General features: G+C 46.3%; 1 protein-coding gene across 2 annotated transcripts; it reads right to left on the bottom strand.

The window, feature by feature from the left end:
- Positions 1-12,275: 12,275 nt before the first annotated feature.
- COPS7A (COP9 signalosome subunit 7A) lies at positions 12,276-20,604 on the bottom strand. 2 transcript variants are annotated; one of them, XM_032254617.1, is made up of 8 exons: positions 20,173-20,604; positions 19,561-19,765; positions 16,158-16,233; positions 15,838-15,926; positions 14,683-14,885; positions 13,655-13,760; positions 13,343-13,494; positions 12,276-13,176 (listed from the first exon to the last, which is right to left on the bottom strand). In XM_032254617.1, exons 2-8 carry the CDS (start codon positions 19,720-19,722, stop codon positions 13,137-13,139), a joined length of 828 nt encoding a protein of 275 aa, XP_032110508.1. In that variant the 5' UTR covers positions 19,723-19,765; positions 20,173-20,604; the 3' UTR covers positions 12,276-13,136. The 2 variants fall into 2 exon arrangements, with proteins under 2 accessions (XP_032110508.1, XP_032110509.1); XM_032254618.1 differs by having other exon boundaries at positions 20,200-20,416.
- Between the last annotated feature and the right edge of the window lie 6,782 nt (positions 20,605-27,386).

The following is a 27,386-nucleotide window of genomic DNA, read 5'->3' as shown; positions in this document are numbered from 1 at the left end:
TTAATTCTCATCAACCCTTTAAATTGTGAGCTTCATGAAGTCAGCGTTTTGTATTTTACTGTGATAGTCACAGTTTCTAGAATAATACTTGGCCCATAATTATTAAAAAAAAAACAAACAAATAGCCATGTGAGGTGAATGTGACGTTACCTTCTGAGAAATTTCAAAGTAATAAAAGTAAAAGCAACTATTATTCATGGAATGCTTAATATGATCTGGGTAATGTCCTAAATGCTTTATGTCTAATCTAATCTTACGTCCAAGATTTATATCTAATCTTCTTGACGGTCCTTTGAGATATTAATTCCTTAACTCTAGTAATTCTTCCCAGTTCACTGACTCTGCCATCTTTTCCCTGTCTTATCCTATGTCCTCACTTCCTTATTCTAATCATTCCCTTTTATGCATTCTCAACTCTCCAGCCCAACTCCCATTGTCATAAAAAACACTGACCCTGATTAAACAAAACTTTCCACATAATTTGCTGCCTGCCACTAAGCAATGGAGAACGGGGCTAGGGAAAACTCCAAACTAACTGGCCTCATGTTAAATTCATGCATACAAATCTCAAGTAGATTTTCAGTGCTACATTTTTCTAGGAAATCGGATGGGAACAGTCATTTTCCCACCATAAACTCTAATAGTTGATATATGATAATTCTTTGCCTTTTCTCTTATTGCAGTGGGTAAGCTCCTTCTGCTCTGTTCTGTGGCCAGTTCCTTCACTTTGCATTTGATCTCATCCTCTCTCAACTATTCATTCCCTTTCTGGAATCAGTAATCCCCACCCCCCCGCCACCGTGGAAATCCTGTCATTTCCATCAGCACAAAAATGTTAACTGATATTTCAAACAAATAAACAAACCTGTCCTTGTCCTTGTGTTTCTCTAGTCCAATTTCTCGTTCCTCAGGATTATCTATACTCCTCATCTACTTACTTCCTTGCCTCACAGCCTCTCTTTTGTTTACTCCAGTCTGGCTTTCAGTCCCACTAATCCAATAAAATTGCTCTTATTTATGCCACCTACAGCCACATCCTCCAGATTCTGTGGTCCTCTGTTCTCTTTCTACTTCACTTTCAGCATTTGATAAAGTTGACTATTCTCTTCTTAAAACACTTTGTTTTTTGGTTTTTAGATTCTGTTTCCTTCTGTGTTTTTTTCCTACCTCACAGGACTGCTTTTTTATCTCCTTTACTGGCTCTTTGGGCTAGTTACTAACCTTATCTATAAGGCAATGATAAAGGTAGCATTAAAAAAAGATAACACCTATGAAGCATTTAGAATAATGCTGGACACCTGCTAAGAGCTATTTAAAGTTAGCTGTTATATGATGTTATTATTTTGTTGTTACTATGTGTTTGTTCTATGATATTTACTTTTAATTTCTGTCACTATGAGTGAGCTAGGCTATTTCTCCAATTCCATACTTTTGGATAGGGAAGAACAATGGCTTTCGGGCAGAATGCCACTGGAAAGTCATCCCTAGAAAACAAACACAGATTTTCCGAAGGAAGTCCTATTTGTCTCTTTCAGCTCTCCTCAAGTGTACAAAGCACGAATGCTAAACTCCAAAGTTTGTTGATTGGAGCAGAAGCGCGTTAGCACTGTAAACCTTTTTGTTTTTACTTACATCAAAGTCGAGCAGCTAACTCTAAAATTCTGCTCTAAGAAGTTAGAAGCGACTTGAAAACTGGAGTGTATCCAAAAGAGATTCGCATTCCTGCCATTTGAAGAATATTTGACAGGACAGGAAAGGTTTAACCTGGAGAAGAACGTATTTGTGGGGGTATAATTGCTACACTGATTGTAGAATAGGGATCAGACTTGTTCTTTGTCATTCTGGAGGAGCACAGGGCTAAAAACTTCTGGGAAGCAGTCACTGATTCCCCTGTTGTAGAACTCTCATTCTGTTATGGCTCAAAGCAGAATGGACCGCTACAGGAAGAAGTGAGTTTCCAGCTCTGCAGGTGTTCAGGCAAAAGCCAGATGGTTCCTTTGCACACATGCCATAGAGAAGATGTAAGCATTGGTGCGTGAACTTTGAGGGTCCATTCTAGTACCAAGAACCTCAGTCTATGAAAAAGAAATGGGATACATGACAAAACTCTTGCCATTAAGCTTTCTAAAAGTCAGCACTTCACTCCTTTTATCATTATTTGTGATGTTATTCAGTGGTTTTTATAATAAGTCTCAACTATTGAACTGCATTCTTTTTTATTTAATGTTCTGTATTAATAATCCTGTGCTTCCAACTGATAACATCAACTTTGTTTTTCATTAGTCACCAGTTTCAGATTCTGTTCCAGGAGTCTTTTGTGCTGCCTTTTTCATTATACCTCTGCTTTGTTATGTGTTTCTCATGGAATTCTGTCCTTTCTTTTTTTCCTCTTTAAGACCTTTCTCAAAACATTTTATCCAGGAATCCTTCCTCATGGTAATGTGATTTAGTCCTCCTTTATCATATATTCTCAGTTCCTTTCGCTATATGGGCTTATACTTTCCTACTTTGTGACTGTTTAATGTGTTTTACATTTGTTTTACAGTGGATTTGTCGGTTACAAATTCTTATTTTCCTTCATCTGAGAATATGCGTTGTTTGTTTTTTGAGATGGCGTCTCGCTCTGTCGCCCAGGTTGGATCACGCCACTGTACTCCAGCCTGGTGCCTGGTGACGGAGCAAGACTCCATCTAAAAAAATAATAATAGCCAGGCGCGGTGGCTCAAGCCTGTAATCCCAGCACTTTGGGAGGCCGAGGCGGGTGGATCACGAGGTCAAGAGATCGAGACCATCCTGGTCAACATGGTGAAACCCCGTCTCTACTAAAAATACAAAAAATTAGCTGGGCATGGTGGTGCGTGCCTGTAATCCCAGCTACTCAGGAGGCTGAGGCAGGAGAATTGCCTGAACCCAGGAGGCGGAGGTTGCGGTGAGCCGAGATCGCGCCATTGCACTCCAGCCTGGGTAACATGAGTGAAACTCCGTCTCAAAAAAAAAAAATTAAAATAAAATAATAATAATAATAATAATTAATAAATAAATAAATAGAGATCTATTCACTATGTTGCACAGGCTGGTGTCAAAATCATGGGCTCAAGTGATCCTCAGGCCTCAGCCTCCCCAAGTGCTAGAATTACAGAAATGAGTTTTTGTTTGGAGACATGGTCTCACTCTGTCACCCAGGCTGGAGTGCAGTGGCACAATTACACCTCGCTGCAGCCTCAACTTCTCGGACTCAAGCAATCCTCCCATCTCAGCCTCCCAAGTAGCTGGAACTTCAGATGTATGCCACCAGCCTATCTGTCTTTTAATTGTATTTAGGCCATTTAAATTTAATATAATTGGCGGGGTGTGGTGGCTCATGCCTGTAATCCCAGCGCTTTGGGAGGTTGAGGCAGGAGGATCACCTAAGGTCAGGAGTTGAAGACTATCCAGGCCAGCATGGTAACCACGTCTCTGCTAAAAATACAAAAATTAGCCAGGCATGGTGCATGTGCCTCTAATACCAGCTACTCAGGAGGCTGAGGCAGGAGAATCCCTTGAACCTGGAAGGCAGAGGTTGCAATGAGCCGAGATTGCACCACTGCACTCCAGATTATTTATTATTTATTTTCTGTTTGTTCTGTTTGCAATTTCTCTGTCTCCATTTTCCATCCTTGTTTTGGTTTATTTAAATGTTACTTAGTAGGCCGGGCGCAGTGGCTCAAGCCTGTAATCCCAGCACTTTGGGAGGCCGAGGCGGGTGGATCACAAGGTCAAGAGATCGAGACCATCCTGGTCAACATGGTGAAACCCCGTCTCTACTAAAAATACAAAAAATTAGCTGGGCATGGTGGCGCGTGCCTGTAATCCCAGCTACTCAGGAGGCTGAGGCAGGAGAATTGCCTGAACCCAGGAGGCGGAGGTTGCGGTGAGCCGAGATCGCGCCATTGCACTCCAGCCTGGGTAACAAGAGCGAAACTCTGTCTCAAAAAAAAAAAAAAAAAAAAAGTTACTTAGTATTCCATTTTAATTTATGTATAGATTTTTTTTCTTCCATTAAATCTCTTTTTATCTTTTTTTTTGTTTCAGTGGTTGCTCTAGCACAGGCACTGGAAAACATTTTCTTTTCTTTTCTTTTCCTTTTTGAGACAGAGTCTCACTTTGTTGCCCAGCCTGGAGTGCAGTGGCGCAATCTCGGCTCACTGCAAACTCTGCCGCCCACGTTCAAGGTATTCTCCTGCCTCAGCCTCCCAAGTAGCTGAGATTACAGGTGCCTGCCACCGTGTCTGGCTAATTTTTGTAGTTTTGGTAGAGACATGGTTTCACCATCTTGGCCAGGCTGGTCTTGAACTCCTGACCTCATGATCCACCTGCCTCGGCCTCTCAAAAGTGTTGGGATTACAGGCGTGAGCCATCTTGCCCGGCTGGCCAACTTTTTCTGTAAAGGACCAGATATAATAAATACGATGAGCTTTGCCAGCCATACGATGTGTGTTGCAACACCCAAATCTGATGCTGTAATGAAAAAGCAACCATACCTAATATGTAAATGATTAGGTATAACTACATTCCAGCAAAATTGTATTTACAAAAACCGGCAGTGGGCTGGATTTGGCCTGTGGAATATGGTTTACTAACCCTTACTCTGGGGATTATAAAATCATACTTTCCACAATCAGAGTTTCTTATTCCACTCCAAGTTAAATGTAGAAATTTTACCATCACATAGGTCCCTTTACTGTCTCCTTATCTCGTAGTTGTCATATGTATTACTGCAAATGACAAATACCACATTCTACAAATACTGAAACTCCACATAGTACATGCTAAAAATGCTTAGTTCTAGATGAATTTATCTGTTTATTTTTATTTTTAATTTTTGAGACAGGGTTTCACTCCCGTTGCCCAGACTGGAGTGCAATGGCACAATCTTGGCTCACTGCAACCTCCACCTCCCAGGCTCAAGCAACTCTCCTGCCTTAGCCTCCCACGTAGCTGGAACTACAGGCACACACCACCGTGCCCCATTAATTTTTTGTGTGTCTTTTGTAGAGGCGTAGTTTCACCACATTGCCAAGGCTGGTCTAGAATTCCTGGACTGAAGTGATCTGTCCACTTCAGCCTCTCAAATTAATTAATTTGTTTATTTATAGGCGTGAGCCACCACACCCAGCCTTCTAGGTGAATTAATTTGTTTATTTATTTTTGACACGAAGTTTCACTCTCGTTGCCCAGGCTGGAGTGCAATGGCGTGATCTTGACCCACCGCAACCTCCGCCTCCCGGGTTCAAGCGATTCTCCTGCCTCAGCCTCCCAAGTAGCTGGGATTACAGAAATGTGCTGCCTCACCTGGCTAATTTTGTATTTTTAGTAGAGATGAGGTTTCTCCATGTTGGTCAGGGTAGTCTCGAACTGCCGACCTTGGGTGATCCACTTGCTGGGATGACAGGTGTGAGCCACTGCTCCCAGCCTTTTTATTTTTTGACAGTTTTGTTCTTTCACCCAAGCTGGAGTGAAGTGGCGTCATCTCGGCTCACTGCAACCTCCACCCTCTGGGTTCAAGCAATTCTGCCTCAGCCTCCTGAGTAGCTGGGATTATAGGAGCCCACCAATTAGTAGTAGAAAGGGGTTTCACCATGTTGGGCAGGCTGGTCTCAAACTCCTGACCTCGGGTGTTCCATCCGCCTTGGCCTCCTAAAGTGCTGGGATTACAGGCGTGAGCCACCACGCCCAGCTATAGGTGAATTTATAATTAAGTTTTAAAATTATATCTAGAGAATTCCCTATTGAGGAAACAAACATCAGATTTACAATTTTTACTTTCAACTGTCATAAACATTTTAAAGAACTTATGGGTAGAAAAACAATCTATTATATTTCCCATTGCTATTGCTCTTCATCCTTAATATTCTGTTTCTTCTGGTGTCATTTCTGCCTAAAGAACTTTAGCATTTGTTTTACAGTGGATTTGTCGGTTACAAATTCTTATTTTCCTTCACCTGAGAATGTGTGTTGTTTGTTTTTTGAGATGGTGTCTCGCTCTGTCGCCCAGGCTGGAGTACAGTTAGCTAGATCTCCACTCACTGCAACCTCCTCCACCTCCCAGGTTCAAGTGATTCTCCTGCCTCAGCCTCCCAAGTAGCTGGGATACAGGTGCATGCCACCATACTGGCTATGGACATGGATGTGAGTAAATCTTGTTTGCTTCTCTTTCTTTTCTTTTTTTTGAGACAGAGTCTTGCTATTGTCGCACAAGCTAGAGTGCAATGGCACGATCTCAGCTCATTGCAACCTCCGCCTCACAGGTTCAAGCGATTCTCCTGCCTCAGCTTCCTGAGTAGCTGGGATTACAGGCACCTGCCACTACACCCAGCTAATTTTTGTATTTTTTGTAGAGATGGGGTTTCACCATGTTGACCACGCTAGTCTTGAACTTAGGCGATCTGCCCATCTAGGCCTCCCAAAGTGCTGGGATTATAGGCCTGAGCCACTCCACCCAGCCAGTTTTGGGAAGTTTTAGCCATGATTTCAAACATTTTTTCTGCTCTATACTCTTTCTCCTCTCCTTCTAGGACTCTGTTAACAAGGGTCATTAGTACTGTCCCACAGGTCCTTGAGAGTTTTTAAAAACATTTTTTCAGGCTGGGCACAGTGGCTCACGCCTGTAATCCCAGCACTTTGGGAGGCCGAGGCGGGCAGATCACCTAAGGTCAGGAGTTCCAAACCAGCCTGGCCAACATGATGAAACCCCATCTCTATTAAAAATACGAAAATTAGCCAGGCATGATGGCGGGTGCCTGTAATCCCAGCTACTCAGGAGTCTGAGGCAGGAGAATTGTTTGAGCCCGGGAGGCAGAACAGCGAGCCAAGATCGTGCCATTGCACTCCAGCCTGGGTGATAAGCAAAGCTCCATCAGATGAATGAATGAATGAATGAATGAATGAATGAGATGGGAGTCTTGCTGTGTCGCCCAGGCTGGAGTGTAGTGGCACAATCTCAGCTCACTGCAACCTCTGCTTTCTGAGTTCAAGTGATTCTCCTGCCTCAGCCTCTGGAGTAGCTGGGATTACAAGTGTGCACCACAACACCCAGCTAATTAATTCCTTTTTTTTTTTTTTTTTTTTAGATGGAGTCTCGCTCTGTCGCTCAGGCTGGAGTGCAGTGGCTCGATCTCAGCTCACTGCAACCTCCGCCTCCCGGGTGCAAGTGATTCTCTTGCCTCAGCCTCCCAAGTAGCTGGGACTACAGGTTTGTGCCACCACGCCTGGCTACTATTTTTGTATTTTTTTAGTAGAGATGGGGTTTCAGTGTGATAGCCAGGATGGTCTCAATTCCCTGACCTCGTGATCTGCCCGCCTCGGCCTCACAAAGTGTTGGGATTACAGGCTTAAGCCACCATGCCTGGCATTTCTTTTTGTATTTTTAGTAGAGATGGGGTTTTGCCATGTTGGCCGGGCCGGTCTCAAACTACTGACCTCAAGTGATCCACCCAGCTTGGCCTCCAAAAGTACTGGAATTACAGGCGTGAGCCACCACGTCCGGCATAGTTATTGCTATTTCCTATTTGATTTTTTATATCTCCCATTTCTTTGCTGAGACTTTCTTTACATTTGTTTCAAAAGCATTCTCCCTTTCTTCTTCCTGCCTGCTTAGACTGCTTGCAGCATTTGCTTAAATTCCAACATCTGTGTCTCTTTGGGGTTGGTTGTCTTTTCTCTGGAGAGTTCTTGGTATGCTGACTCATCTTAGATTATACTCTGGATATTTTGAACATTATGTTTTGAGGCTCTGGGTCTTGTTAAAATCTTAAGGCGAATGTTGAACATGTTGAATGCTAACTTTGTTTTAGCAGGTAATCAGGTTCAGGCAGCAAGTTTTGACCTGCCTTTTTGGCATTGTGGTTCCAATGTGTTTTATTTTAAAAGTGTTTGCAGCCGGGCGCGGTGGCTCAAGCCTGTAATCCCAGCACTTTGGGAGGCCGAGGCGGGTGGATCACGAGGTCAGGAGATCGAGACCATCCTGGTCAACATGGTGAAACCCCGTCTCTACTAAAACTACAAAAAATTAGCTGGGCATGGTGGCGCGTGCCTGTAGTCCCAGCTACTCAGGAGGCTGAGGCAGGAGAATTGCCTGAATCCAGGAGGCGGAGGTTGCGGTGAGCCGAGATCGCGCCATTGCACTCCAGCCTGGGTAACAAGAGCGAAACTCCGTCTCAAAAAAAAAAAAAAAAAAAGTGTTTGCAGTGCTATCTGCGTCAGTCTGGCTCGGGTGCCACCCAGTGGCCAGTCAGGCCCAGACAGTGATCCATTCTGTAACTCAGTTCACAAAGCCTTAGGTGGGCTGTTTAGGGACAGATCTATGTTTGCAAAGCTGAGAGTTGAGCCTAGGAGTTCACACATTTTTATGTAATTGTTCTCTTGATTTTCCTCCTGTGAGCTCTCTGACATTTTCTGGGCCCCTGGGGCTTCCCTCCCCATTCCCATATGACCATGACACTGTACTCTAGCCTGGGTGACAGACCAAGACATGGTCTCAGAAGCAAAATGAAACAAAAAACAAGATATATTTGCCAATTTATTGATAAATGGACAGTAAGTATAGGACGGTGTATCTTTCCCCATCCCCCAAATTACACAATTCCTATTAAAGGACAGGCAGTGGGTCACAGAATGAAGCCTTTCTGCCTGCAGGCCTTTAGCCCACTACTCTTCCCATCCAAGAGGCTCACCCTCTCTTTTATCAGGCTAAGTCCTACCTGGGCTTCTAGTTTTAAAAGTCATGTCCTTGGAGGCTTTTCTGACCTCAGGCAAGATGTAGATCCCAGTTAAATGCTTGTATATCACCCAGTCCTTCTTATCACACTTCTAATATATAACCATGTACTTAAGGACCTCAAAGGACAGGACAAGTCTCTCTTGCTCTCTTGCCCTGTACTCAAAAGTTTCGCTTTTGCTCTTCTCTCTCAGATGGTGACCCTGGGCCCCGTTACATGTCTTCCAAGGGCCTGCAATAGCCTTTTCAGAGCCTTGCAGAGCTGAGTCAAGGAGGGTGATGAGGGCACATTTCCAGCTGACACCCTGGAGATTCTAACTCAATAGAAAAGGGCAGGAGTGGGGTCCAGGAATGCACACTTTTAGAAGCTCCCCTGATGATTTTGATGGGGGTAGCTCAGAAAAACTACCTGTGGTAGGCAACTTCTAACATGGTTCCCAATGACTCCTGCGTCTGACAGTCACACCCTGTATAATCTTCACCCGTTGAGACTGGACCTGGTAACTGGTAAAAGTGATGTGCTGTCACTTCCATGATTAACAAAAGACTGTGATTTCACCTTGCTGGTGTCGTCTTTCTGGCTCTTGCTGTGATGTAGAAGGCTACCTGGGTGGCCTCTGGCCAACAGTCAGTCAGGAAATGAGGTCCTCAGTCCAACCACCTGTGAAGCAGTGAATCCTGCTGACAACCACTGAGTGAGCTGGGAAGCAAATCCTTCCCACTTGACCCTGAGAGGACTATGCGCCTAGCTAACACCTTGACTCCAGTCTTGTGAGAAACCTAAGCAGAAAACTAAGCTCAGCTATGCCCAGATTCCTTACCCACAGAAACTGGGATCGTAAGTATGTGTTGTTTTAAGGCATGGTTTTAGGGTAATTTATTACATAGCAATAGATAACTATCGTGACCAGCCCTACAACCATCCAACATTGCTATCTAGTAAGGATCAGCACGTGTGTGAGTACCAAGTGGATGATTCTTGGTTAGGAAGAATCTTGGTGCCCTGGGCTGTTACACATGGACTCCCTAAATCTTGAACCAAATATCCCGGCCAAAAACAGATCCTCACCACCTCCCAAATAATCTACTGTCCTTTCCCCACGCCTTCACTGCCAAGAGACTTCTCTCTGTATATCAAAGGCAAATGGCATTTGTCTTTGTCCCATAACCTTGGGATGTGAATGGTTTCCCCTCCCTCTTTGGGTGAAGTCAGGCAGTACCAGCCTAGCCCACACTGGACTTTAGAGCCATTCTTTTTTTTTTTTTTTTTTTTTTGAGATTGAGTCTCATTCTGTAGCCCAGGCTGTAGTGCAGTGGTGCAATCTTGGCTCACTGCAACCTCAGCCTCCAGGGTCCTGGTTCAAGCAATTCTCCTACCACAGCCTTCCAGATAGCTGGGATTACATGCACAAGCCACCATGCCCAGCTAACTTTTGTATTTTTTAGTAGACACGGGAGTTCACCATGTTGGCCAGTCTGGTCTTGAACTCTTGACCTTGTGTTCCGCCCACCTCAGCCTCCCAAAGTGCTGGGATTACAGGCGTGAGCCACCGCGCCCGGCCTTTAGAGCCATTTTTAAAGGCTACAATAAGGGAGGCCTGGGAAGCTATGGGACCATTAGCCAGGACCGGCTTATAGGTAAAGGTGATAATAAGTTCCAAAGGAAAACTGGAGCATGGGCAGGAGTGGCAGGACAGGCTCAAAGCACCAGGAGTTAGCAGCTTTTACACACTGGAGGGTGTGGGAAGAAGGGGTTTATTTCAGAGGGAGAGACTGATAATCAAGTCTTGCTTGCCTAGGGAAAAGCTGAGAAGCCAAGAGCTTCAACTCCTGAAATGGGGCTCACTAGACTGGTTCCATTAAGTCACCACCCATCCCACCCCCCCCCCCACAAAACAATAAGCTTACCTGGCCAATTTTTAATCAAAAATGCAGGATCTGGCTGGGCATGGTGGCTCATGCCTATAATCCCAGCACTTTGGGAGGCCGAGGTGAGTGGATCACCTGAGGTTGGGAGTTCAAGACCAGGCTTACCAACATGAAGAAACCCTGTCTCTACTAAAAACACAAAATTAGCCAGGCATGGTGGCACATGCCTGTAATCCCAGCTGCTAGAAAGGCTGAGGCAGGAGAATCGCTTGCATCTGGGAGGTGAAGGTTGTGGTAAGCCAAGATCATTCCATTGCACTCCAGCCTGGGCAACAAGAGTGAAACTCTGTCTCAAAAAAACACAGGATCCCACATTTTTTTTTTTTTTTTTTCCCAAGACAAGTCTTACTCTGTCACCAGGCTGGAGCGCAGTGGTGCAATCTCAGCTCACTGAAACCTCTGCCTCCTGGGTTCAGGTGATTCTTGTGCCTCAGTCTCCCGAGTAGCTCGGATTACAGGCACGTGCCACCACACCCAGCTAATTTTTTGTATTTTTAGTAGAGATGGAGTTTCACCATTAATCCAGGATAGTCTAGATCTCCTGACCTTGTGATCCACCCACCTCAGCCTCCCAAAGTGCTGGGATTACAGGCACGAGCCAACTCGCCCAGCCCCCATTCCCACTTTTTAATTCCATGACTGACAGTTTTAGGGCCAGTGAAGAGTGGTCTGTCCTAAATCTCTACCTAAAGAACATCACAAGCTCTGGGGAGCAGCTGTCAACCCCAGCACCCTCAGAAGGCAACCACTTCACATGCAAACAAAGGCTCAACTATCCCTCACACCAGGGCTTTCCAATTCCAGGGAGTCCATAGCAACACTCTAGGCTAAGGATCCCAATCCTCCCAGCACATTTCCTGGAGAGCTCTAGTGGACAGAGGGCAGGAGTCCAATGGCTTCTGCTTGCCACAGATCTGACAGTTCTGTGTGGTTCTGATGTGAAAATTCAAGTTCATTATCAACTCTTTCCCTTCTCATTCTATGAAGTGGAAGGATACAGGCTCAAGCTCCTAGAGAGCAGAAATAGTGGCCATCATTTGCATGTCCAGTGCCTGTCGGGTATTGATGCCCAGTAAGTATCCATTACTACTGTTTTGTTTTGTTTTTTTTTTGAGATGGAGTCTCACTCTGTCACTCAGGCTGGAGTGCATGATCTCGGCTCGCTGCAACCTCCACCTCCCAGGTTCAAGTGATTCACCTGCCACAGCCTCCCTAATAGGTGGGATTACAGGTATGCGCTACTACGCCCAGCACATTTTTTCGTATTTTTAGCAGAGACGGGGTTTCACCATGTTGGCCAGGCTGATCTCAAACTCCTGACCTCAAGTGATCCACCCACCTTGGCCTCCAAAAGTGCTGGGATTACAGGCGTGAGCCACCGTGCCTGGCCATAGTCATTACTTCTGAATGGATGCTGAGATATGAAGCAACCTGTCCAAAGGCATACAGCCCAGGATCCAGGCCTCAGCCAGAGACTCAGCAAATAGTATCTGGTTCTCTTCATCTTCCAGCACTGTTTGTGCTTTAGAGTAACCTGGGAACGAGTCTTCTTCCCATCCGCAAATATCAAAGACAGAAGATACCCAGTTCCGGGTAGTTTGTAGATAGACTTTTCATAGATTTATTTCTGTGTCATGTTATATATAGATATATGCATATATACCTTTTTTTTTTTTTTTTTTTTTTTTTTAAATACAATCTATATACCCTTCCCTTCCCCACCAAACTCACAAAAGGAGATTAAACCCTTCCAGGACTGCCATCAAGCTTCCCGAGATGGCCAGGGCCAAGAAGGAACCATCTCTCAACATGTTAAGAAACAGCTGCCATTCTTAGGCTCTGGGGTTGAAGCAGCAGCATTCCCAGGACCCAAAGGGCAGAGAGAGGAAAAGAAATGACTGTAGTGTGACAGGATTTTAGGATGAACGTGTCCAGTGACTCCGGGAATGCCACACTGGGCCCCAGAATTCTCAGAGTGTGAGTAAAGGTGGGGGCCCCATGGCTCTTCAGAGGCTGCTCAATGCGTGGGTGGGGGGTAAGGTGTAGGAATTCGGGATCAGGCATGCAGGGATGGGGTGGTAGAAAAAAACACCTGCAGGTTATGCTTGAGACAGAGCAAACCCCATCAGGGCTACCCACCTACTCAGTGACATGTAATGAACAGGGACAGATGTTGAGCTCTTAAGGAAATATCGGAGAAATAGGGGAGAGAGCATGGCAGCAGGGAGCAACGGAACACACAAAGTCACAAAAACAAAAAGTACCAACAAAAATATGACCTGCACTTGCCTCCTCCCTAGAAGGTATGATCTATGTTTGGGGTTGGGGAGGTGAAGGGTCATGAACCTAGGATTATCAGCTGGCCAGGGGCACAGGAAGGCTCTCTGAGGACTCCTAAGAGGCAGGCAGGCAGCTGGGACCCCACATCCCCAGGGAGGAAACGACAGTCCCTTCAATTCGACTTGGACCAAATCTTGGCGCTCCCTCGGAGCCTGGCAAGAAGAGAAAGAGAGAGAGAGAGAATGCAGGGAATCCCCTCTGAAGGCTCCCCAGACTCCCTACTCCCATGCAAATAACTGAAGGAAGTTAGGACGGTCAGGTCCCTGGGATAGAAACAGGGCACCCCAGAAGTGAGCAGTTCCTGCTACCCTGGCTCACCCCTTGCCCTTTGAGGCTTTCTTGCTGGGCTGGCGCTGGTTGGTACCAGGAGCTGGTTCCCTCAGCTCAGTCAGGTGTTGCTCAGGGTCCTGAGATGTGGCTGCGGCTGCTGCTGCCGTCGTAACTTTAATGGTTTTTTTAAGGTTGGCAACCTACCAGGATGAAAGGAATGGGGATGGCAAGGAAGGTTCCAGAAACTTCCAGACCCTGCTCATTTTGTTGTCTGCTACAACCACTGTCCAAATCCCCACTGCAAAGGAGAAGTGGCCCAGGCTGGAGAAGCCTGGGTCCGCCTGCTCTCCGACTGCTCACCTCACTCTCAATCTGCTGCTTCAGGCCCAGCTGCTGCTCCTTGTGCTGGTTGGCACGGCTCACCTGCTCCTCAATGCCTGACAGCACAACCTCACAGCCCACACACCTGCGGGAGTCAGGGGAGAAGAAAAGTGTCAGCAGACAAGACCTGCGATCACAGACTCACAGAAAACAGACTCAAAAGGAACCCTAGACGCAGGGTGCAGTGGCTCACCCCCATAATCCCAACATTTTGGGAGGCCGAGACGGGCAGACTGCTTAAACTCAGGAGTTCAAGACCAGCCTGAGCAATATGGCAAAACTCCGTCTCTACAAAAAAATACAAAAACTAGCCAGATGCAATGGCACGAGCCTGTAGTCCCACGCTACTCAAGAGGCTGAGGTGGAAGGATGATTTGCATCCAGGAGGTGGAGGCTGCAGTGAGTCAAGGTTGTGCTGCTGCACTCTAACCTGGGCAACGGAGCCAGAACACAGCTTCTGGCATTTTGAGTCTGAGCTGGGAACCTTCTCCAGGACACCTAGAAACCATCTGTGACAACGCTCCTAGCAGTGAGATGGAAACTCAGTATGGTCGGGGAGGGATAAGGAAGTGCCTGGAGTGATGTGCAAGATGGTGGTAGGAACTGAAAACAAAATAGGGTAGGAGCTGTCAAACAGAAAAAGAGGTGACCTAATGAACACAGAAACCCTGAAGTTAGACAGAGACACAAAATAAAAGAGAAGAGGAAAAGGCGCATGGCCTGTGGACAATGGTATAGACCGACTGCTGGAATCTAGCAGCAGTCAAGCGTACCACTCCCTTTTCATCCCTGAATCACTATATCAAGGACACTGACTTCTGCCGCCTCCCAGTGCCTCCCTACTCCTGCATTCCCCAGAAGCCTTTGGAGGGATGAACTCATTTCCCTTCATCCCCCTGAGTTCCACCTCTGCAGACCAGCCCAGCTCCTGCCCTCTCTCACCCTGAAGCACCTTTCTCTTTCTCAGAGTGAGAAGGAAGGGGACAGCACCAGGATACGGTTCTCACCACTCCTGCAGGGTTCGGGCAATGGCACTGAGGTCCTGGCGCTGGATGTCCCGCCCAATGCTGTAGTCAACCTCCAGCCGCTGGTTGCGCTGGTCCAGGGAGCCACGAAGCACATCAGCATACACAGCCTCAATCACAAGGTCTTCCAGCTGCCGCACGTTACGCAGGGCAAGAGCCTCCAGCAACACTGCATATGGGATACACTGGGGCCGCGGAGATCAGGCCAGGATTTGTGAGGCTCCGCAGTAGAAAAGGGCTTCCAAGAATCTTCCCTCCTTTTCCCCCTCCCCCAGCCCACCTGCCCTCCACTCCCATTCCTAAATCACTTCCTCTAAGCGGCTGGTTCTAAAGCAAAATAAATAAAAGTATTCCCACTTCAAAAACAGCATCATTAGAAGGATATTCTTACATAAAATACAAAATGCTCCCATACCACCCTTACCCCTCCCACACCACAGAGGGAGAAAAATGACACCTGCCTGGGTGTCACTCCTTTGGCCAAAGCTCAGGGTGTCACCCAGTCCTTAGTCAAGATCAGCTGGACATAGGGGAGGAAGCAGTAGTGAGAGAGGTCTGGAGTTACTGTTTATCATTTATACTCTGCCTGCTTGCCACAGGCATTCCTTTGGAGGAGGTGTCTCTCAATAGAGAGCCTGGTTTAAATTAAATCCTGAGAGTCAAGTCACAGTTGCGAGGCCGCAGACTGGGCAGGCGGGGGAGGTGGGTGGCGATACTAGACAAAAACCAGCCTAATGGAAATAGAGAGATACTTCTGGGGTATGTGTTTCCTATTCTAACAAAGAGAAGCCTAGCACGTCATCAGGAGAGAGCCCAGCTTCCAGCCTGGAGGCTGTGTCCGCACAGGGCTTAATGAAGTGGGGAGGATGGTATTGCTGAACAACATCTGAACAACATGCTAGTTGCCATTCTGACCAAAAACGCAAAAGATGTTTATTTAGAACTTAAGTTGATTGAAAAAGAAAAAGACAGAAAACTAAGGACGCTATTCAGCCTAAACAGTTGCTAAAAGAGTTTATATACAGACCTTGGAGGAGGGGAGGGCAGGAAATAGCCACAGTCCACACAAGAGCTGTCCTAGTGCAGACTCCCAGGGATATACAAAAGGATGCTCTAGACTGGGGGACTGCCACTCACCTTTACTTTAGCAGCCAGGGTGACAACTGATAGGTGTCGAAGCTTATTCTTCTGTGCCTCTGTTAGCGGGGGAAGATTCCGGGCTTCAGCTAGGGAAAAATGACAAAGTATAAGGAATCCTGATTGCAGTTTTGTGGGAAGCCCTAGCCTCCTTCCCTTGCTCCCTCCCCTCCCACTTTCCATGCCAATTCAGGTCTTGACCCTGATCCTCTGCATCCAGAGGTGGGATCTAAGGGGGATATCCCAGGAATTTCTTCCGAGTCCCTCCAGAAATTGCCCTTTTATTTCCATTACTCCAGAGCACCAACCCCTCTGGTTACCTAAGTAGTCAGCATATGTCCCATAAGCAAACACTGTGAGTAGCCGGAAGGTGGAGGCAAAGTCACTCTCGGCCAGCTGTGAGAATGAGGAAAAAGAGGAGGTGATAGGAAGTCTTCCTTCTCCACCCTCCCAGCCTTATCATGTTTTGAACGTCACTTTTTGGCCCCATCATTCCCGGCCAGTGTTAACGCTCCTGGCTCACCAAAAGGAGTTCTTGCCTCTTTGATCACTCTCCCCACAGGAAGGGCTCATTTCCACCTGCAGGCCTTTGTTTACACTATTCTCCCAATCCACAATGCCCTCTTGCTCCATATGCCATCCAATTCTCACCCTAAATTCAGAGTTGAGGACATTCAGTTTTCAGAGTCCAACAGACATACGCACCAGACACTGCAAGTTGTGTTGCCTGGCCCTCAGAGTATTTGATATTTCTTTTTTTTTTTTTTTTTTTTTTTTTTGGGACAGAGTTTCGCTCTTGTTACCCAGGCTGGAGTGCAATGGCGCGATCTCGGCTCACCGCAACCTCCGCCTCCTGGGTTCAGGCAATTCTCCTGCCTCAGCCTCCTGAGTAGCTGGGATTACAGGCAAGCGCCACCATGCCCAGCTAATTTTTTGTATTTTTAGTAGAGACGGGGTTTCACCATATTGAACAGGATGGTCTCGATCTCTTGACCTTGTGATCCACCCGCCTCGGCCTCCCAAAGTGCTGGGATTACAGGCTTGAGCCACCGCGCCCGGCGAGTATTTGATATTTCTAAATGTGAATATCTTTGGGCAGTCTGCAGTACACCCCAATTCACCAGACTCCTGCCTCAGCCTCACTCATCTCTGAAAGCTGCACAGCCCACCTGACCAGGACACTATCTTGCATCACCCAGTCTAGTCCGCTCAGATCTCCTCCCTTCCTATGACCAATCACTCATTCTGGCACCTCTTTTTTTTTTTTTTTTTTTTTGGAGACAGTCTCGCTGTTGCCCAGGCTGGAGTGCAGTGGCACAATCTCGACTCACTACAACTCCACCTCCCAGGTTCCAGCCACTCTTGTGCCTCAGCCTGCCAAGCAGGTGGGATTACAGGTGTGTACCACCACACCCAGCTAATTTTTGTATTTTTTTTTTTTTTTTGAGACGGAGTCTCTCTCTGTCACCCAGACTGGAGTGCAATGGCGCAATCTCGATTCACTGCAAACTCCACCTCCTGGGTTCAAGTGATTCTCCTGTCTCAGCCTCCTGGGTAGCTGGGATTACATGCGCCCACCACCACACCTGGCTAATTTTTGTGTTTTTGGTAGAGACGTGGTTTTACCACGTTGGCCAGGCTGGTCTCAAAACTCCTGACCTCAGGTGATCCAACCACCTTGGCCTCCCAAAGCACTGGGATTATAGGCATGAGCCATCATGCTGGGCTAATTTTTGTATTTTTAGTAGAGACAGGGTTTCATCATGTTGGCCAGCCTGGTCTCAAACTCCTGACCTCAGGTGATTCACCTGCCTTGGCCTCCCAAAGTGCTGGGATTACAGGCGTGAGCCACGGCGCTCAGCCTCATTCTCATTCTGGCACTTAATCAATCAATCCCTACAGAAGGTTGCTACCTAAGAATATCTTTCAAGATCATAGACCCAGTGTCTGGTATCACACAGAGCTATGCAGTAATTGGCTCTGAAGAAATACTTGTGGCTGGGGCGTAGTGGCTCACACCTGTAATCCCAGCACTTTGGGAGGCCAAGGCGGGTGGATCATGAAGTCAGGAGTTCGGGACCAGGCTGGCCAACATGGTGAAACCCTGTCTCTACTAAAAATACAAAAATTAGCTGGGCATGGTGGCGGGTGCCTATAATCCCAGCTACTCAGGAGGCTGAGGCAGAGAATGCTTGAACCTGGAAGGCAGAGGCTGCAGTGAGCCGAGATCGCGCCATTGCACTCCAGCCTGTGCAACAAAGCAAGACTCAGTCTCAGAAAAAAAAGAAAAAGAAGAAAAAGAAATACTTGCTAAATTAGTAATTTAGATTTATATTCATTAATCTTATCTCTTCAACTGGAATGTAAGCTTCAGAAGTGTTACCTCCATGCCTTGTACTTTTCTTGTATTCCCAGACCATAAGAAGGGTAGTAAATAGCCACTCAATAAGTGCGACTTTTCCTTTTTTTTTTTTTTTGAGATCGAGTCTCGCTATGTCCACCAGGCTGGAGTGCAGTGGCGCCGTATCTGCTCACCGCAACCTCCACCTCCCGGGTTCAAGCGATTCTCCTATCTCAGCCTCCCAAGTAGCTGAGAATATAGTTGCGCACCACCATGCCCAGCTGATTTTTGTTTGTTTTTATTATACTTTAAGTTCTGGGATACATGTGCTTTTTTCTGTTGTTTGTTTTTGAGACAGAGTCTCATTCTGTTGCCCAGGCTGGAGTGCAGTGGCACGATGTCGGCTCACCATAACCTTCACCCCCTGGGTTCAAACAATTCTCCTCCCTCAGCCTCCCAAATAGCTGGGATTACAGGTGCCTGCCACTGTGCCCTGCTAATTTTCATGTTTTTAGTAGAGGCATGGTTTCACCGTCTTGGCCAGGATGGTCTTCAACTCCTGACCTCAGGTCATCCACCCACCTTGGTCTCCCAAAGTGCTGGGATTACAGGCATGAGCCACTGCAGCCAGCCAAGGGCTTCTTTTTCATCACCTACATTGATACTCTTTAGTTCCACTGCAGGGAAGTCAGCCAGTTTTCTCCATACCACAGAGTGATTCAAAAGGTTAAACCACAGGCCCTAAATAACTTAGCTCACTTTACCCACATACCACTGTCATAGCATGTCAGTGTAAATTCTTAACTGCCACTTTTGTGTGAAAGGTTCTCTCTGCTGTGTTCCTAGCAGTTTGCCATGTGTCTTTGGGAAAAAGACATATTCTCCCTTAGCTACCTTGAATAGATTAGCATATGCTGCACACAGGGAAGAACAGGGCATGCTAATTTAACGTGTTCACTCTCCACTTGTACAGACTTTGCACTTTCCCATAATCTCACTTTATTTCCACAATAACAGTGAGGGGCAGTATTGTCCCTATTTATAAAAGAGAAAGCTGAGGACCTAAAACAAATGTGACCTGATCAAGGTGACATGGCAAGAGCTATTACACTGGTGAAGGCCAGCTGGAAATCAGGTCTCCCATTCTGAATAACATGCTCTTTTGCTTAAAATGAAAAATACTGGGGTTTACAGATCCCTCATCTCCAAAGGGAAACTGGTTTGCTTATTTACTGGTTACCTTTGCAAGTTGGCATTTAATCATCACTGTTTACTTGTTCAGCTGAATGGTTATGGGATTACAAAATGAGCCCTGACCACTCATTCTCTAATTCAAATCTTTGCCCATGCTTCTCTGTGTGCTATTCAGGGCGGCAACCCACCTCTCTAACATTGGGCATGTCCAGCAGTTCTCCAAACACGTAGACACCAGGGGCCTCCAGCACCTGATGGATGAGTGTAGCCAGCGCTGCCCCCTTGGCCGACTTGGCTAGGAGCAGAAACTGCTCCTGGTTCTGCCCTGTCACCTTCACTTCCGCACTCATGACTGCACTGAGCTGGGGAGACCTGGGCTCAGGATGTCCAGAGCTGTAAGGAAAGAGGACGTGAAGCTAGAGGTTCCTGATCGCTGCGTAGGATGGGAAGCACAGGGCCAAGGGACTGGATTGTAAAGGCACTAAGTCAGTTCCGCATGAGTAATCAGATATGCAGCGGTCTACAATTCTGATCTAGGAATCCTAAAGTCAGCCCCCTCGGCCTAACCCCAAACCCCACCACGTGCATCCCACTGAACCCCAAGACACAGGCTGCAACGGAGAAAGGGGTGTCGCATGGTGTCCACCCTAACGACGACGCTGCCTCGGCTCTCCACTCCTGTCCCGCACGTGCCCTTAACCACGTGACCTCACCCCCAACGAAGCTTACACGTGGCTCCACCCCCTCCCTTAAAGACACCGCCCAGAGACCGCGGGCTCCTGCCGACTGCTCCGTCGTACCCTGGGTCAGACTCTGCGGGCTGCTACCTGGAAGCTTCGACCTCCGGCGCACCGGGCGGGGCCGCCGCTCAGTCACCTCCGGCAGCTGTTCCAAGCCTTTCCTGCCACCTCCCCGCAGAGTCGCTCTGGCCACTAAACTCTATGGCGGGCTTCCGGCCGTACTTCCGCTCTAACGACGCAAGTTTCGGCAGGACATGCCCCGCCCCCGCTTTCTGACCGCTGAAGCTCCCGTGCGGGACGCAGGCATTCTACTCTCCGATTGGTCGCTGGGGGAAGAATGACGGGCCTCTTTTTTTCTACTTTGTTTCAATAAAACTTTATTAGTAGAACAGCGCTAGCCACTAAATGAGGAAGTCTCCGGCGCTTCCCTGGTCCCGGCTGACTCCGTGTCTGTTGTTAGCCGCTGGAGAGTTGGAGATCAGGACTGCACTGGATGCCTGAGACAAGAGAAAAGCTGTAATGGAAAGTGTGAAGAGGAGGAAAAAAACGGGATGGGGGAATAAGGGGCGGGGAGGAAGCAAACACTAATAATAGTTTAGCAGCAGAGATAGCCTAGGTGGGGTTCATCTACTCACTGTTTTGAAGAGCAGGAGAAAAGAAGTGAGAAAGGTAAAAGAAATAATAATAGGTAACATTTATTGAGCGCTTACCATTGGTCAGATATCTTTTAAAATTTTATTCCATTGAACCTTCACAAATGTTTCCAGTGTGACTTCAGGACACCCTCTACCATGATTACATATGTATTAATACTTGTAGAATGATGCTTTCAGTATATGGACTCTTAATTTCTTGAGGAGGAAAAGACTATGTTATTCTCATTTTCCAGAAAAGGAAAATGAGGCTCCTCATTTTTAATTTTTTAAATTAAAAATTTAAATCCTTAAAAATTCAAAGATTTGTCTGGAACTTTTCCAGCTCAAAACCATCTTTCTATTTCTTTTTTTTTTTTTTCCATCTTTCTATTTCAACGTGATCCTTTAATAAAAACAAAAACAACTAACATTTCTATAGTGTTTTATATTTCACAGCAGGCTGGCAGATCAAATGGGGTAAAGTTAATGACATCTTGGCCTTTGTGTTAAGCTATGAGCATTACTTAATTCATCTGATACAACAATCTAGTACTTGTTATCTCCACTTTCCAGATGGAAAAGCTGAGACCCAGGAAAATTAAGAAACTTATAAGTAGTGAAAAGATAACAAAGTTAAAAAGAGAAAGATGAAGAGAAATAGGACTTGTAGTCTGTTAGGGCTAAAGGAACTGCAGACACAGAATTTAGAAAGTAAGCAGAAACACAAAAAGGAAAAACAAAGGAGAAAGAGGAGAAAAAGAAATGAATGGAAAAGGTGAAACATAAAAGTGAGAAGAAGGAATCAAAGGCATAATAAAATATTCAAAGTTTGAAGGAACCAAGGAATTAATGAGTCCAAACTTATTTATTTATTTATTTAGTGTCCACCTCTCCCCGCCCCAAGCTTATCTTCTTTGTTCTCTTTCTTTTTTTCTTTTTTTTTTTTTTTGGCCGGGATTTCGCTTTTGACATCCAGGCTGGAGGGCAATGGTGCAATCTCGGCTCACTGCAACCTCCGCCTCTGGGGCTGAAACGATTCTCCTGCCTCAGCCTCCCAAGAAGCTGAGATGACAGGCATAGGCAACCACGCCTGGTTAAATTTTGTGTTTTTAGTAGAGACGGGGTCCAAGCTTATCATTTTTAAAGAGAGAAGGGAAAAACGTGTGAAATGAAAGAATGATAACCCATATTTGTTCTATTATGTGCCAAGTATTTTATTTGTTGATTTTTTACTTTGTTTTGTTTTAGGCATGGGTTCACTCTGTTGCCCAGGCTGGAGTGCAGTAATGCAATCACAGCTCACTGCAGCCTGGATTGTTCAAACTTTTATTTGATTTTTGCAACCCTAGGAGGTGCATATTAGTGTCTCAATTCACCTGTGAGGACACTGAGGAACACACAATTTAAATAGTTTTTTGAAGGTTACCAGTCTGTGATGGAACTGAGATCCATCCAAATGCAAGTTTGTCTGATTCCAACTCTGTGTTAAGAAAGAGGGGGGGTTAGCCGGGCGCGGTGGCTCAAGCCTGTAATCCCAGCACTTTGGGAGGCCGAGGCGGGTGGATCACGAGGTCAAGAGATCGAGACCATCCTGGTCAACATGGTGAAACCCCGTCTCTACTAAAAATACAAAAAATTAGCTGGGCATGGTGGCACGTGCCTGTAATCCTGGCTACTCAGGAGGCTGAGGCAGGAGAATTGCCTGAACCCAGGAGGCGGAGGTTGCGGTGAGCTGAGATCGCGCCATTGCACTCCAGCCTGGGTAACAAGAGCGAAACTCCGTCTCGAAAAAAAAAAAAAAAAGAAAGAGAGGGGGGTCGAGTGTGGTGGCTCACGCCTGTAATCCCAGCACTTTGGGAGGCCGAGGTGGGCAGATCACTTAAGGCCAGGAGTTTGAGACCGGGCTGGCCAATGTGGTGAAACCCCATCTCTACTAAAAAAAAAAACCAAAACATTAGCGGAGTGTGGTGGCAGGCCCTTGTAATCCCCACTACTTGGGAGGCTGAGACAAGAATCACTTAAACCTGGGAGGTGGGGGATGGAGGTTGCAATGAGCTGAGATCGTGCCTCCGCACTCTGGCCGGGGCGACAGAACGGAGACTCCATCTCAAAAAAAAGAAAAAAAGAGAGAGCCAGCACAGGGGAGATCAAGGTGGGTGGATCACTTGAGTTCTTGAGTTCAGGAGTTTGAGGCCAGCCTGGCCAACATGGTAAAACCCCGTCTCTACTAAAAATACAAAAATTGATCAGGTGTGGTGGTGCATACCTGTAGTCCTAGCTACTCGGAAGGCTGAAATGGGAGAATCTCATAAACCCAGGAGGCAGAGGTTGCAGTGAGCCAAGATTGTGCCATTGCACTCCGGCCTGGGCGACAGCGCAAGACTCCATCTCAAAAATAAACAAATAAAATTTAAAAAAAGAAAGAGAAGTGGGAAAAAGAGAAAAAAGCAGAAAGGAAAGAAAAAGAAGAGAGGACAAAGAAAGAGATAACCTGAGATTTAGTCCTGATTTGGCCTGAAACTAGCTGTGACCTTAAAGCAAATCATGCCACTCTGTGGTTTCTCCTCCTCCATATCTGCCAAGAGAAATGAGATGTAAGGCCATTTTGGGTTCTGATGTTTTATGGTTCTGTAGGAGAAAGAGGAGTGAGAGGAGAACGTAAGAGAACGAGCAAGGAGAAAGAGAGTGTGGAGAAAGACAGGAGAGAGAATCGACTAAAGACGCAGGGTTAGAGAGGGAAGAGGAGGAGAAGGAGGAAACGTGAAAAAGATAAGAAAAGGGAGCAGAAATGAGAAAAGAAGAAGGGAAAGTGGGAAGAAAAAGGCATTCCAAGACGAAGATGGGAATTAAACATAAGCAAAGTCCTGGAGGTAACATTCATTCATTCGTTACGAAGTGGCAGTTATATACGAGGGTATGTGCCAGGTGCTGTGTTTTTCATGCTAATTATAGAATAGATGCACTGAAATAAAGCGAGAAAAGCTGACTGACCTCCAAGGAGTCAGACATGTAATAAAATATTCATCACTGAGTCAAAAGGTATCTATTATTATTGCAGCTCCTGGAGAGGCAGACAAAATCCACGCCCTCTTGCTGCTGCTATTCTTGTGGTAGAACTCAGGCCTTAAATAAGTAGTTACGAGGTGATAAATATGAAGAAAAACAAAACTAACGTTAAGGAGCATGGGGAATGCAGGAGACATTTGCTATTTAAGGTCCTAAAGAGGGCCTCCCCAACAGGGTGACAAGGAGTAAGTTGGATGGATTTCTATGGGAATTTCACAGGCAGAGCAAACTACCAGTGCAAAGGCCCTGTGATGGGGACATACTGGATGTGTTTTCTGAGACAGAGTCTTGTTCTGTGACCCAGGCTGGAGTCCAGTGGCATGATCTCAGTTCACTGCAACCTCCACCTCTCGGGTTCAAGCAATTCTCCTGCCTCAGCCTCCTGAGTAGCTGGGATTACAGGCATATCACACCATACCTGGATAATTTTTGTATTTTTAATAGAGAATGCGTTTGGCTATGTTGGCTGGGCTGGTCTTGAACTGCTGGCCTAAAGTGATCTGCCCACCTTGGCCTCCCAAAGTGCTGTGATTACACCCGGCCTATGCCATTCCTTTTTTGAGACAACGAGATGCTATCTCAAAAAAAAAAAAAAAAGAAAAAAGAAACAAGGCAGGCCGGGTATGATGGCTCACAGCTGTAATCCCAGCACTTTGGAAGGCCAAGGCATGTGGATCACGTGGTCAGGAGTTCAAAACCAGCCTGGCCAAGATGATGAAACCCTGTCTCTACTGAAAATACCAAAATCAGCTGGGCATGGCAGTGCATGTTTGTAAACCCAGTTACTTGGGAGGCTGAGGTAGGAGAATTGCTTGAACTCGGGGGGCGGAGGTTGCAGTGAGCAGAGATCGAACCACTGCACTATAGCCTGGGCTACAGAGTGAGACTCTGTCTTGAAAGAGAGAGAAAGCGGGAGGGAGGGCGGGAGAGAGAGAGAGAAAGGGAAAGAAAGAAAAGAAAAAAGAAGGAAGGAAAGAAAGAAAGAGAAAGAAAAAGAAAGGAAGGAAGGAAGGAAGAGAGGAAGAGGCCAGGCATGGTGGCTCACGCCCGTAATCCCAGCACATTGGGAGGCTGAGGCAGGCAGATCACGAGGTCAAGAAATCGAGACCATCCTAGCCAACATGGTGAAACCCCGCCTGTACTAAAAATATATAAAAATTAGCTGGATGTGGTGGCGTGCGCCTGTAGTCCCAGCTACTCGGGAGGCTGAGGCAGGAGAATTGCTTGAACCCAGGAGGCGGAGATTGCAGTGAGCTGAGATTGTGCCACTGCACTCCAGCCTGGTGCCTGGTGACAAACCAAGACTCTATCTCAAGAAAAAAAGAAAGAAAAGAAAAGAAAGGGAAAGAAAGAAAGCTGCCCTCGTGTGATTCCGTCCTGCATGGCTGTTCTCTGAACTAGTAGTTGTTAGTTAGCCTTCTCGCTTGCCTAAGAGTGTGTCACTACCCCATAGAAGTTTCAACAGACATGGACATGAGCCACCTGAGGCCCCAGAACTGTCTTTTGGGTTGTGAACTAAAGGTCAACAAAGATTATCACTTTAAGGTGGGTAATGATTAAAATGAGCACCCGTTATCTTTAAGAATGGTCAGTTTAGGGACTGGTGCAAAGGATGAATTGCACATTGTTGAAGCAGAGGCAATGACTTATGAAGGCAGTTCAATTAAAGTAACACTGGCAACTTCAAAAATGTCTGTACAGCCAACAGTTTCCCTGGGGGCTTTGAAATAACACCACCAGTGGTCCTATGGTTAAAGTGTGGTTCAGGGCCAGTGCATATTAGTGGACAGCACTTAGTAGCTGTGGAGGAAGATGCAGAGTCAGAAAATGAAGAGGAGGAGGATGTGAAACTCAAGTATATCTGGAAAGGGATCTGCTCCTAGAGGTGGGAGCAAATTTCCACAGAAAAAAGTAAAACTTGCTGCTGATGAGGAAGATGATGAAGAAGATGATGATGATTCTGATGATGAGGAAACTGAAGAAAAAGTGCCAGTGATTAAAAAAAAATGAAAAAAAGCAAAACAAAAACCCAAAACAAAACAAAAAAACACGAAAAAAACAAACAAAACAAAACAAAAAAACAAAAATGAAAAGTGCCAGTGAAGAAATCTATATGAGATACTCCAGCCAAAAATGCACAAAACTCAAATCAGGGCTGGCCATGCTGGCTTACACCTGTAATTCCAGCACTTTGAAAGGCCAAGGTGGATTAATCATGAGGCCAGGAGTTCGAGACCAGCCTGGCCAACATGGTGAAACCCCGTCTCTACTAAAAACACAAAAAATTAGCTGGCTGTAGTGGCAGGCCCCTGTAATCCTAGCCACTCAGGAGGCTGAGGCAAGAGAATCACTTGAACCTGGGAAGCAGAGGTTGCAGTGAGCCAAGATCAAGCCACTGCACTCCAGCCCAGGTGACAAAGTGAGACTCTGTCTCAAAAAAAAAAAAAAAAAAAGTCAAATCAGAATGGAAAAGACTCAAAACCATCAACACCAAGATCAAAAGGACAAGAATCCAAAGAAAAAAACTCTTTTTTTTTTTTTTTTTTTTGAGATGGAGTTTCACTCATGTTACCCAGGCTGGAGTGCAATGGCGCGATCTCGGCTCACTGCAACCTCCGCCTCCTGGGTTCAGGCAATTCTCCTGCCTCAGCCTCCTGAGTAGCTGGGATTACAGGCACGCACCACCATGCCCAGTTAATGTTTTTGTATTTTTAGTAGAGACGGGGTTTCACCATGTTGACCAAGATGGTCTCGATCTCTTGACCTCGTGATCCACCCGCCTCGGCCTCCCAAAGTGCTGGGATTACAGGCTTGAGCCACCGCGCCCGGCAGAAAAAAACTTTTAACATGCCAAAAGGATGTAGTTCTGTAGAAGATATTAAAACAAAAATGCAAGCAAGCATAGAAAAAGGTGGTTCTCTTCCCAAAATGGAAGCCAAGTTCATCAGTTCTGTGAAGAATTGCTTCCAGATGACTGACCAGGAAGCTATTCAAGATCACTGGCAGTAGAGGAAGTCTCTTTAAGAAAACAGGCTAGGCACGGTGGCTCACGCCTGTAATCCCAGCACTTTGGGAGGCCGAGGCAGGCGGATCACAAGGTCAAGAGATCCAGACCATCCTGGTCAACATGGTGAAACCCCATCTCTACTAAAAATACAAAAATTAGGTGGGCATGGTGGTGTGTGCCTGTAGTCCCAGCTACTCAGGAGGCTGAGGCCGGAGAATTGCTTGAAACCAGAAAAAGGAAGTTGCAGTGAGCTGGGATCGTGCCACTGCACTCCAGCTTGGCAATAGAGTGAGACTCTGTCTCAAAAAAAAAGAAAGAAAGAAAGAAAGAAAATAGTTTGGCCGGGCATGTGGCTCATGCCTGTAATCCCAGCACTTTGGGAGGCCAAGGTAGGTGGATTGCCTGAGGACAGGAGTTCAAGACCAGCCTGGTCAATATAGTGAAACTCTCTCTCTACTAAAAATACAAAAATTAGCCAGGTGTGGTGGTACATGCCTGTAATCCCAGTTACTCAGGAGGCTGAAGCAGGAGAATTGCTTGAACCCAGGAGGCAGAGGTTACAGTGA

Source organism: Sapajus apella, unplaced genomic scaffold (assembly GCF_009761245.1).
Source record: "Sapajus apella isolate SASKATOON/1434 unplaced genomic scaffold, GSC_monkey_1.0 scaffold86, whole genome shotgun sequence".
Classification (NCBI taxonomy): Eukaryota; Metazoa; Chordata; class Mammalia; order Primates; family Cebidae; genus Sapajus; species Sapajus apella.
The sequence above is the reverse complement of the archived record's forward strand: the minus strand, read 5'-3'. Positions and strand labels throughout refer to the sequence as shown.